This window comes from Dendrobates tinctorius, unplaced genomic scaffold (genome assembly GCF_039654945.1).
Source record: "Dendrobates tinctorius isolate UK_male_01 unplaced genomic scaffold, ASM3965494v1 ptg000079l, whole genome shotgun sequence".
In the NCBI taxonomy this organism is placed as follows: Eukaryota; Metazoa; Chordata; class Amphibia; order Anura; family Dendrobatidae; genus Dendrobates; species Dendrobates tinctorius.
This window is the reverse complement of record NW_027361747.1, coordinates 11,115,736-11,129,180: the sequence shown is the minus strand read 5'-3', so window position 1 is coordinate 11,129,180 and position 13,445 is coordinate 11,115,736. Positions and strand designations below refer to the sequence as shown.

General features: G+C 42.6%; 1 protein-coding gene across 3 annotated transcripts in view; it reads left to right on the top strand.

The window, feature by feature from the left end:
• SGCB (sarcoglycan beta) overlaps positions 1-13,445 on the top strand; it is a 50,271-nt gene that overhangs the window by 30,774 nt on the left and 6,052 nt on the right. For all 3 annotated transcript variants that reach the window (XM_073583519.1, XM_073583520.1, XM_073583518.1), the window contains exons 3-4: positions 7,472-7,657; positions 11,019-11,210. In XM_073583519.1, coding sequence (XP_073439620.1) covers positions 7,472-7,657; positions 11,019-11,210 — 378 coding nt within the window. The remainder of the gene's footprint in view (positions 1-7,471; positions 7,658-11,018; positions 11,211-13,445) is intronic.

Here is a 13,445-nt window from a genome sequence, read left to right as displayed (position 1 = left end):
GAGTAGTGATGAGGGAATATACTCGTTACTCAAGATTTCCCAGGCATGCTCGGGTGATCTCCGAGTATTTGGATGTGCTCGGAGACTTAGTTTCTGTCGCCATAGCTACATGATTTGTGGCTGCTAGACAGCCTGATTACATGCAGGGATTCCCTGTTTGTTAGGAAATCCCCACATGTATTCAGGCTGTCTAGCAGCCGCAAATCATGCAGCTACGGCGACCAAAGCGAAATCTCCGAGCACATCCAAATACTCGGAGATCACCCGAGCATGCTCGGCAAATCTTGAGTAACGAGTATACGCGCTCATCACTAGTGGTGAGTCATGATGCTTCCTTTGCATCGACTGAACTTTACTCTTAAGATAATAGTGATGGACCCAGCTTTCATCCCGTGTGATCAGTCTGTTGAAAAAGTCCTCCCGGTTTCCACAGCACATCGTCACTAGAGCCTGAGAGAATTCGACTCGTTCCTGCTTCTGGAAAGTTGTGAGCAGCTGGGGAACCCAGTAAGCGGATACCTTATGCATGTGAAGATGGTCTTGAATGATTTTTTCCACGGACCCCACACTGATCTTGACATTTTGGGCTAGGTAGCAAATGGTTACGCGGCAATTTTCCATAATGGTGACCTCGACTTGTAGAGTGGTATCGCCCTGGAATTGAAGCGGTTTGCACTGAAGTCCGACCACATTTGAATTGACAATGCCAGTTCTTGCCTTCATCCTGTGATGGGGAATCATCACCATAAACCTCTTTCATCTCATCAAACGTCTCCTTTGGTGTGCGCCCTTTCAAGTAGAGGAACTTGATGACTGCTCTGTATTCCGCTGGGTCCATTATCAAACCTCACACCACTTCAGCACCTGTAAAATCAAGACCGTTATTAGTTCTGAGTTGCAAATTGGCACATAACCTTTAGAGACTTATATCAGTACACACATGCAGTTTCAGCGTCCTATGATAAATAGAAGTGGGTCAGGGGAAATCTTTAATAAATGCCCCTCCTACCGTAATTGTGTTTTTTTTTTTTTTTTTTGGTTTTTTTTTATAAGTGCTCAGCTCTCAAAAACTGCATAAAATGCGATCCAAATGACTTGTGTACCACAAAATTGTATCAATACAACTGTTATCTGAGGGCACAAAAAACAAGCTTCAACACAGCTCAGTACAGGAAAAGATAAAAATGTTACAGGTCTCGCTAAATACCCAAATTTTTATTTATTTTTTTTACAAACTTCAGAATTTTCTTTTCTCCTGCAAAAAATATGTGCAAGTTTGGTATCTCTGTGATCATAGTGACCTGGAGAATATTGTTTCAGTGTCTGTTTTTACCACAGAATGAGCAACGTAAAAAAAAAAAACAGAATTGCATGTGCTGGCTAGCTGGAGTGTGAGAGCAGCTAAGGCTGTGTGCACACGCTGCGAAAAGGTGCGGATTTTGTACAATCCGCAGGTGAAACCGCAGGTCAAAAGACCTGCGGTTTTACCTGCGGATTGCTCTGCGGTTTTGCCCTGCGGTTTTTATCTCCTCAATGGAGGAGATGGCAAACCGCAGGAGAATCCGCAGAAAGAATTGACATGTCAATTCTTTCTGCGGATTGAAAACCGCAGATAATCCGCGCGGAAAATTCCGCACCGTCTGCACTGCGGTTTTTGATTCCCATAGGGAATCATGGTACTGTACACCGCAGCAGAAACTGCTGCGGGTCCGCAGCGGCCAAAACCGCTGCGGAACCGCAGCAAAATCCGCAGCGTGTGCACACAGCCTCAGAGGAGAAGGGCCATGAATATCATCGGGCCACATCTTGGCTGTGATTCCAAACAGCCTCCCCATTTTACAAACACCTTAAAGGAGAGAGGAGCAGTGGTGTCACACCAGCGGATTAAATGATGTCACAGCAGCCAGCAGGGCTGTGGAGTCGGTAAGCCACAGTTGCGACTCCGACTCCTGGATTTTATTAGGCTGCGGCTCCGACTCCTTCATAAATGGCCAATTCATAACAACAAATTTACTGTTGTAAAATATTAAACATCGTGCTCATTCAGTTTCTCACCATCATATAAGTAATCAGACCACTTAGAGCAAAAACTACATTTATTAGAATACAATTAGAATATAGCAAATAACTTTTATAAACTTTTCTAAACTGTAAGTAAATATGCAATAAACACTTTTATGCAGTTAATAAGAAGAAATCTATAAATTTGTCCTCAGAATAAGTATTGCCTCTGTCAGATCCTCCTTCATGGATGCGCTCAAATCTGATCTAATTATTTTGAGAGCAGAGAACAACCTCTCTACACTAACTTGTGTTGGTGGCAAAGCAGTAACCACTCGAGCAACATCTCTGACAATGTCAGGATACAGAGGAATCGCTTGTTGCACTGTTATTTTTGATGAACGGTCAAATTTCTCAATTTCTTTTAGTGCACATGAAAAATTCTGCTGAAATGTACTGGCTGTGTTCCTGGATGGGGATGAAACTTCTATGAGGGAACGCTTTGCACGGTCCTTGTGATCCAAATATTTTTCGAAATTAAATTCTTCATCAGTTGATGAGGGTGAAGATGTGGCAGGACGACCAAATTCTTCTTGTTCCTCCTGACTGTTCTGCAACCCTTTCATCCTTACTGCTATTTCAAACAGAGCTTCTTTTCCTTTACTTAGCTGTTGATCATCTAGAAGAATCTGATGCATTGGGTCTACATAAACAGCTGCCAAAAGAATGTTATTTTGTAATAGTAGCTCCTCTGTCCGTTTCATTGATGTAGCAATGCCACTTGCAATTAACCCTCCTCTTTGGGACAGGCGAAACATCAGGTTCTTCCACTCCTTTAAGAAAATACCTGGAGTTAAGTCCTCTGCTTGTAATTTTTTAGTCACTGTAAATGGGTGCTCTAGCAATTTTTCCAGCTCAGTCACCTGATTCCACTGACTTTCATTTAGCGTCAGTTGAGGGTTAGCCATGTCTACAAGAAAGGTTTTCAGTTCAACCAAGCGCTGAATCATTAAGTAAGTACTGCCCCATCGTGTGGCTTGATCAATAATTGCCCCTTTTCCAGCACGTCTCTTCAAAATTGAGTCAACTTTAGGGGTTCTGGCAACAGTAGCCAATTTTCTCACCTTGCCAATCAGTGCAGCAGCATGTCCTTCTTGCAGACTGTCTCTTATAGCCAGCTGTAGCGTATGCACAACACAGCGCATGTGATGACTGAAAGAACATATTGACACAGTTTCAACAAGATCATCTAAACTATCATGTTGCTGTTCATCTGAAGCAACTTCAGTTTGCTCCTCAGTTACAATACTGTGTTCCTCTATTTCAAACATTTCTGTGTCTGTGGACCCAGAATGTTCTTCTAGCTGCTGGTCACCATCATTACTCTCATTCATTAGCTTAATAGTACTTATCATATTTGAAGCATTGTCAGTTATGACAGAACTTGCTCTTTTTTAAGTTCATAGTCTTGCAGAACCTTTTCCACCAACACCTGGAGAAACTCACTGGTGTGATGAGCTTTGGTGTCTTTTACTGCCAATGTCTTGGTAACTATTTAATTTTTGTCACAAACAAATCGGACATTGATGGCAAAATAGTTCACTCTGTGACGTGTGCAGGCATCCATTTTAAGAAACAGAAAGCGTCCCTTGAGAGTTTTTTTAAGTTCTTCCTTTTGTTTAAAAGCTTCTTCGATTACTAATTTTCTAATACTCTCTCTCTCCAGAGAAACACCAAGCTTGCGGGCCATTTCCCCATTCAGACACATAAAAGCTGGTCGTGAAAATAATGAAATAGGCACACTATCCTTTACAACAAGCTCTATGATCTGTTTTTTAAATGTATCTACTGTCATTGTCACAGTAACTTTGTCACTGACAAAATATCTTGCAACTGATGGCTGCAAAGTTCTCTGCTCCTTTGTTTGGCTGGAAGAGCTGGGCACTGGTTCATTGGTTTGGATGCAGTCTTTATCACCCACTGCTTTCAGTACTTCTGGATGAAAGCGCTGTAAATGTCTCTTTAGATTAGAAGCTCTGGTAGGAGCATTTTTATCTTTGACTGAATATGCACTCATCTTGGCTTCACAGCATTTGTTTTCGTCTGGATCATTTGTCATACACTGACAGACATAATGTTTTCTATCTTGAGTGATGGTGAAATGTTCAAATACAGCTGATTTAATGTGATGCTTCTTTGACATTCTCAGGTTTTTAATTCTGCATTCACAATCCAAATGACAATTGTTTTTCCTAAAAACAATTGTACAAAATTATTGCCAGGTCGTACAACTGATATAGTGGTCAGTAATACTGTTATTATTCCTCATGTACTCACAGTTAACTGATGCAAAGTTTGTTGAAAGGATAATACTTCTTACAGTCTTCCTCTTCTGAGTAGCAGGCAGCTGTGAGATGCTTGGAAGACGCACACCTAGTATGATCTAGTCTAGAGGAGGAGCTTTACTACTAAGAATTTGCAACACATTTTCACTTTCAGTTTCATACATTGTAAGTAGGGGGGTTGGGGCAGCATGAGGTTAACCAAGTATAAGATTAGATAAGGGCAGTGGAGAACAGTGACACACAAGAAGTAAGAAATGTCTCTATCTCCAGCAGAACTGCTTATCACTGTTGTTCATAGTTTGATAGAACATATATATTTGAGTAACATTTAGAAAATTCGTATGAAAGTTCAATTATGAAATATTAATACATTTTTTTTTAAAGCTGGAGTCGGTACATTTCTACCGACTCCGACTCCAACCAAAACTAACTCCGACTCCACGACTCCGACTCCACAGCCCTGGCAGCCAGAGCAGTGGTTTCACATCAGTATGTTACACCAGCGAGATCAGTGATGTCGCACCAGTGGGAATCAGTGGTGTCGCATCAGTGGTGTGGCACCAGTGGGAATCAGTGGTGTCACACCAGTGGGAATCAGTGGTGTCACACCAGTGGGAATCAGTGGTGTCACACCTACGGGATCAGTGGTGTCACACCTACGGGATCAGTGGTGTCGCACCAGTGGGGATCAGTGGTGTCGCACCAGTGGGGATCAGTGGTGTCGCACCAGTGGGGATCAGTGGTGTCGCACCAGTGGGGATCAGTGGTGTCGCACCAGTGGGGATCAGTGGTGTCGCACCAGTGGGATCAGTGGTGTGGGATCAGTGGTGTCGCACCAGTGGAAATCAGTAGTGTCGCACCAGTGGGGATCAGTGGTGTCGCACCAGTGGGGATCAGTGGTGTCGCACCAGCGGGATCGGTGTCGCACCAGCGGGATTGGTGTCGCACCAGTGGGGATCAGTGGTGTCGCACCAGTGGGGATCAGTGGTGTCGCACCAGTGGGGATCAGTGGTGTCGCACCAGTGGGGATCAGTGGTGTCGCACCAGTGGGGATCAGTGGTGTCGCACCAGTGGGGATCAGTGGTGTCGCACCAGTGGGGATCAGTGGTGTCGCACCAGTGGGGATCAGTGGTGTCGCACCAGTGGGGATCAGTGGTGTCGCACCAGTGGGGATCAGTGGTGTCGCACCAGTGGGGATCAGTGGTGTCGCACCAGTGGGGATCAGTGGTGTCGCACCAGTGGGGATCAGTGGTGTCGCACCAGTGGGGATCAGTGGTGTCGCACCAGTGGGGATCAGTGGTGTCGCACCAGTGGGGATCAGTGGTGTCGCACCAGTGGGGATCAGTTCCAGACTGATTGCAGCAAACGTACAGCTAGTTAGAATTACTAGTTTCTAGGCAAATTTGAGATGTTGCTCACTTTAGTGTCTCAAACAGTAAAAAATAAGAAAAAAATAATTATTTTTTTCATATTTTCCACAATTGCCCAAAAAATATAACTGTTCATCTTTGAATGCCACATTGCATTTCATTAGCATATGAAAACAGAGAGAAATTTTGGATTGAAATCTTGTAACATCTGCCAGAAAACTGATCTGACGTGCACAAAAATGTGTCTGCTAAGGCCTCTTTCACACTTCAGTTTTTTACAATCAGTCACAATCCGCCAGGTTTTGAAAAAAACGGATCCGCAATTTTCTTTTGAGGATCCGTTTTTTTTCCCATTGACTTCCATTATTGGCGGATTGTGACGGTTTGCTGTCCGTTGCATCCGTTTTTTTTTGCGGATCCGCCAAAAGTTGCTGTCCGTCACCATCCTCAAAGATTTCAAAACGGAGCTTGCAACGTTTTTTTCTCTGGCGGATCCTCCAGACACTGTTTTAACCCGCAATTCTTTCTGGGTGCCGGACCAAAAAAAAAATTCTCTCTCTCTCTCCTGCGATTCCTTTAAAATTCTTCATTTGTCGGATCCGTCAAAAAACGGACGGGTGGCATCCGTTGTCATCAGTACTACAACGGATCCGCCATCCGTCCTTTTGGCGGATTATGACTGATGCAAAAAAACTGAAGTGTGAAAGAGGCCTAATCACAATGATTGTAGTGTGTAACCAGATATTTGAAAGACAACTCCGTTTTAGGATTTGTTGGATCATTTTTTGACAATTATTTTGGATGAGGTAGATGGGAATTAGTTCTACACTGAAAAGAAATATCTGAAGGTATAAACAGGCAGGTCTGACCAATTTCATCGGGTCAGATCGGACTGATTGCTTCTAATTCTGTGTGTGTTAATCAGACTTAGGCCGGGATCACACACAGCGAGATACGGCCGAGTCTCGCAGGTTAAAACCAAGCTCTGGAGCGGAGCGTGCAGCCGCACAGCAATACATGGAGCTGCACGCTCCGCTCCGGAATGCCGGTGCCAGAGCTTGGTTTTAACCTGCGAGACTCGGCCGTATCTCGCTGTGTGTGATCCCGGCCTTATGTCCATTTCTGTACAGCAGTAATATGGATCCATATGACCTTTGTGGCCGATTCGTCCTTTGCGTTCTTTTTTCTTTTGCTTGATCTTGTGGTATGCGTTAATGTTTTTTGCGCCAAATTCCTCAAAATGACACACATGGTTCATGAATTTAGCACACAATAAAAAATGCAATTAATTTTTGTCTTTTACCTTTCTTGCGACTTTTTTAGGGAAAAAAGTTGAAAACTCCTCTAAATGTGGAAAAATTTTCACCACCAAAAGAATTCAGGTGTACATAAATCACTCCAGGTTCGGACTGGAGCGCATTTGTTCAGAACAGGTTGCCACATAAAGAAAAAAAGAGTCTCACTTGATGAATCGCTCACAATCATCTGGAAAACAAAAAACACACACATTGACGAACATAAAAGTGAACACCAGCAAACACCTATAAAATAGGCTTTAAAAAAGGTGCAAATTGAAAAGGAAAAATCTGCACAAGTCAAAAACTGGCTAAAAACACCAAAAAACTAGACAAAATAAAAACAAATGCAATAATAAATTGTCCCATTGTGTTGTGCCTTCATGAGTGACTGTTCTCCCCTAGAGGCAATGTTCTTACTTTAGGATCAGTGTAATGAGCTGTTCTTGTGCTTTTCTAGATCACACTGGTAATATGGATTGTCATCCGTATTGGACCTAGCGGCTGTGAAAGCATGGAGTTTCATGACAGCGGCTTACTACGGTTTAAACAAGTTTCTGACATGGGAGTAATACATCCGTTATACAAGAGCACCGTGGGAGGACGTCACAACGAAGATCTGGTGATCACAGGCAACAATCAGCCTGTAGGTGACATATATAACTCCTAGGATCGCTCTGTGAGCAGTACGGACTGTGCTGTAGAATTTTTCCTATTCTTCCTGCCATAACTGAGACATCTATTCAGAATTATGTTAGTCCGTAACCCCTAATCATTTTATAATTTAAAGGGAATCCGTCAGCAGGTTTTTTGCTGTGTAATCTGAAAGCAGCATGATGTAGTGGCAGAGACCCTGATTCCAGTGATGTCACTTACTGGACTGCGTGTTGTTTCAATAAAATGAGTGTTTTATCAGCAGGAGATTATTACTAGAGGACTAGTTGTCTAGTGACCTGTAGTCTTCCTTCTCTATATAACCCAGCCTCCCACCACTGATTGGCAGCTTTTTGCCTATGTATGGTGTGCGCAGAAAGCTGTCAGTCGGTGTTGGGACAGGGTTGTACAGGAATCAGCATTCAGAGAACTGGTTGATCTGCAGCAGAAAAAACTGATTTTTACCAAAACTGCTGCAAGCAGCTGACCACTGGAATTAATGAATCAATGACCCATCACTGGAATCAGGCTCTCTGTCCCTACATTATGCTGTTCTTAGATTACATAGCAAAAATCGGGTGACAGATTCCCTTTAAAATCTGCTTTTAAACTTTTTTTTTTTTCTGGCAGCATTACTAACGGACTTTACTGCCTCTATGTTGCAGCTAGCTTTGTTTATATATTCACGTGTAAGTGCAGTTTGCATTCATTGTTTGTCCCAGTAACACCCAGATGTCCTCCCAGAATTGGCTTTTGTTAGAGTTAAGCAAGGATGTGCATGACTCTTGTCCTGCGGCTTCTCAGCCAGAGCTGTGAGAGCCACATCCTACTTGCCAGAATAATCAGTGCCTCTTTTGATTAGTAGATATCTGGTGTGATGCTGCACACATGACATCAATTTGGGCTTACTAATCAGAAGCGGCATTGGGGATGCTGGGAAATAGGAGCAGGGTCACAGGGCCTCATCTGATGGCCACGGACTAGTGATGTGGCCTATGGACCAGGGTAATACAGATCTTTTTGCTTCAAGAGTAACCATTTTGATTTCATAAACACATGAAAATATGCAAAAAAGTGATATTGGATACCGGCACCAAACAGTTTTATTAGAAGAGTATCAAAATGTCACATGATAAAGAAACTCTGACGCACTAGAACGCCCAAGATCCTAGAATATTGCCAGGTATCATGGGAACATATGTTTCCAAAAAAAATATACGATCACATGCAGCGATGCAATAACCAAAACATAAACAAATGGGCAATTGGCAATCAATTGAAACCTCCTGAAATTTCTCATGGACACAAACCTACTGACAATAATAGTACATGAGTACGGTATCATTCTTCCGATTCATGCCCTTTGTTGTATGCCTAGAGTAGGTAATTGCAGGAAAAAAACCAAACAAATGGAAAGGAAGCTACTAATTATCTAAAAAATATATATATTCGTTTTATTAAAGACATATTAAGGTAAAGCACATATAGGACAAGGTATCTAAAAAGCGGAACTGAAGAACACCAGGACAGAAGTATACAGACTACTGTACATATAGGATAATATTAATCTCCAAAAATCATCCTAGCGCGAGAACTATGATTAGCATAGATTAATGTATAGACAATATAAAGTGCCATATTATGTCAGAAATTGAATAAAGCTGTGCAAAAACCCTCCATAGATTGTATGAATGTAAAGTGTCTATTGGCAGAGCACCAAAAGCGTAAACCGTGTTGTGTGGTTGGGTCCGTCCATAGGGTATGCAGACACTAGGTATAGATTTTGATAGTGGTTGCTCATTAAAGGGACTGTCAGCCCAAAATGACTGTTCAAACCAAGTACAGGCGCTCAGTGCATCATGGCGGGGCCAAACAAATAAGTACACCTTGCCACCTACTAGTTTTTCATCTGTAACCTCCCTTTTCTGGCTCTGTGGAGCTGTCAATCAAAGACGAGGGAAAGTGGAGCTAAAGAGAAAACAAGCAGGTGGGAAGAGGTGTATATAAATGTTTGGCCCTGTCATGGTGCATCGAGCGCTTGTGCTTCATATCGACATTCATTCTGTGCCGACTGTGTCCCTTTAAGGCCACGTTCACACATTCAGTATTTGGTCAGTATGTGTAAGCCAAAACCAGGAGTGGGTGATAAATCCAGAAGTGGTGACGAGTTTCTATTATACTTTTCCTCTGTTCCGCTCCTGGTTTTGTCTTACAAATTCAGATGGAAAATACTGACCGTGTGAATGTGGTGTAAGAGTGAAGGAACAATCAACCCCTCAGAAATGGCAATAATAATCACACACAGTACAAAGTTGTCACTTAATAAGCGGTCCTGCAGGTGTGTCCCTGCACAGCTTAGTCAGTAGGACTGCTTTGTGTGATTGATACCTTGTTTAAATACTAATATTGCCAATAGGTTTGTATTCATGAGAAATATTATACTTCAATTGATTGTCTAGTTTCTATGTATTGGCAATATTTTGTTTCTGACTAAGGGCACAAGAGTTTATCAGCTATTATCATGTAACATTTTGGCATTTTTACACATGGTGCCAGTATCCAATTCCTCTCTATTGCAAGAAGTTCACGGTCGGTCAGCATTTTGGAGAAGCACATCGAGTGATATAAACAAATCTGACTATTCATATGGTGAGCACTGTTTTCCTGTTTCATTATTAGTGTTACATCTGAATATAAGGAACATTGTAATACATATTTGTAAAATACGACAAATTTACCTTTTACTCATGGAATACACTTACAATTTAAATTCATAGGTTACATCTGTACTCGATGAATACAAATTTCCTATTACTGAATGATGACAGTTGCTGCTCCTAATGGAGAAGGCGATGAGCTAGAGGCAGATACAGACATTCTCTGCTGCAAGTTTTCCTTAAATGACAGTTACACTCCTGTTTCAGGAGAACTTGCAGCAGATTGTCTGTATCTGCCTATAGCTTATTGTCCTTTCCATTGAGTCATAGGAGCAGCAACTGTCATCTATTCAGTATTAGGAAAGTCTCATTTATTCATGGGTAGTGCTGAGCGAACGTGCTCGGATAATGTGTATCTTGGGCTTGCTCGGATAATATGTTTGAGTCCCTGCAGTTGCATGTTTTGCGGCTTTTAGACAGCAACATGCAGCCGCAGGAACGCGAACATATTATCCGAGCACGCCGAAGATATTCCGATAACATGTACGTTTATCCATGAGTAAAAAGAAACAGATTTCTCTGATGAGATCTATTACAAAGTTCCTTATTTTCAGATATGCTTTGATTATGAAGTAAAATGACAGGTACTTTTTAACACCATTTACAGATCTTGTGTTATATATTCTTGGTTCAAAGGTGATTCTGCAGCAAGGTTCGACTGTATTGAAAGTGGACAAGAACAAAACCTCCATCACCAGTGACGTTGGCATGGAGTTTGTGGACCCTCGGACTCAGAACACTTTGTTCAGCACAGATTATGAGAAACATGAATTCCATTTGCCAAAAGGAGTAAAAACACTGAATGTACAGCGAGCGTCTACAGAGAGGGTAACATATATAATCATTGTGTACATCTACATTGCCGGCAGGTTTTCTTATGCCCCTTTCATGTCTCTTACAGGTACAGAAACTCATGTCTGTCTTTAGTTATAACACAAGTACAATGGTTTTTCATGTGTAAGGGGGTGTGCACACATTGCAGATTCTGCTGCGGATGCGCAGCGGATTTGGCCCTGCGGATCTGCAGCAGTTTCTGCTGTGTTGTACAGTGCCATATAAGTCTATGTAAAATGAAAACCGCAGTGCACATGCTGCGGATTTTTCCGCGTGGATTTGCTGCGGTTTCAAAACCGCAGCATGTCATTTCTTTGTGCGGATTCCGCAGCGGTTTGGCACCTGCTCCATGACAGGTGTCAAACCTCAGGGGAAAACCGCAGACAAATCCGCCCAGAAAATTCCGCAGCAGAATCCGCAACGTGTGCACACACCCTTATCTACACTCTACATAGAAAGCATCCCCACCATGTCAGTTTGTGCTGCAGATGCACAGTGTGGTAAATTCTCAGCAAAATCCCATCTTGGTGTAAATGTTTGCAGCAGATAAGTCCCATGTTCCCGTAACAACAAGGGATATTTCAGTTTTTGAATTTTATTTTTTTCACTCCCCTTCTTCCCAGAGTCATAACTTATTTTTTCCATCATTATGGCCACGTGAGGGCTTTTTTTTTTTTGCGGGACGAGTTGTACTTGTGAACGACACCATTGGTTTTAACATATCGTGTACTGGAAAACAGGGAAAAAATTCCAAGTGCGGTGAAATTGCAAAGAAAAGTGTAATTCCTGAGTTGTTTTCTTTTTTTTTTTTTTTTCTTTTTTTTTTTTTACCCTGTTCACTAAATGCCAAAAATGACCTGCCGTTATGATTCTCCAGGTCATTACGAGTTCACGGACACCAAACATGTATAGGTAATTTTAATTTAAGCATCTCCATTTTTCGTGATCTTGGGCTCGGTGAGGGCTTATTTTTTGCCCGCCGAGCTGACTTTTTTATTGATACCATTTTGACTGATACCATTAGCTAATTATTGCATTTTATTGATATGTAGTGGCGACCAAAAAAACATAACTGGCATTTTGAATTTTTTTGTTTTTGTGCCATTTAGCGATCGGGTTAATTCTTTTTTTATGTTGATAGATCGGGAGATTCTGAACACAGCGACACCAAATATGTGTATATTTATTTTGATTGTGGCAAAAGGGGGTGATTTTAAATTTTATATTTTTTTTATATTTTTAAAAACATTTCTTTTTACTTTTTGCTTGCTTCAGTAGTCTGCATGGGAGACTAGAAGCTTCAGTACTTTGATCGCCCCTGCTACACACAGGCAATGATCAGATTGTGTGTAGCAGAAATGCTGACTTGCTATGAGTGCCGACCTGGAAATGACAACCATAGAGGTTTGCTGCAGACCTCTGGTTATCATGCAGACTCATCGGTGACCTGTGATCATGTGATGGGGTCACCGATGGACAGGATTAGTGACATGCTTCCTGTAAGCTGGGCTGTGGAGTCAGAGTCGGGGCTCATTTTGGTGGAGTCAGAGTCGGTGTCATGGAAATTGAGGAGTCGGAGGTTTGGCTTACCGACTCCACAGCCGTGTTATGAGGGAGTTGGAGTCAGTGTAGTTGAAATTGAGGAGTCGGAGGTTTGGCTTTCCGACTCCACAGCCCTGGTATGAGGGAGTTGGAGTCGGTGTCATGGAAATTGAGGAGTCGGAGGTTTGGCTTACCGACTCCACAGTCCTGAAATGAGTGAGATGGAGTTGGTGTCATGGAAATTGAAGAGTTGGAGGTTTGGCTTACCGACTCCACAGCCCTGCCTGTAAGCGCGAGTTAAATGCCGCTGTCAGAGATTGACAGCAGAATTTAACTAGTTAACAGCCGCTGGTGGATCGCGATTCCACCCACGACTGTTGCAGGCACATGTCATCTGTTATGTGCCTGGAATGGTGCTGGTGTCTGCCCGCACCAAACGGGGAATCCGACATGTGCATACTACTACATCACATGTCAGAAAGGGGTTTTCCAGTTTCAGAAAACCCTGGTCTCCCCTGCTGCAGTTTATTTTAAACAGATTTTCTTTTTTCAGCCTCCCTTGGTCCAGCGCTGAGTGTCCGCCTCTGCTCCGCTTTCGTTATGTCAGCAGTGCTACAGTCAATCAGTGAGCTCATGGGCTATGCACGAGTTGACAGTATGAGCTGCTCAAATCCGCTGAGCTGCAGC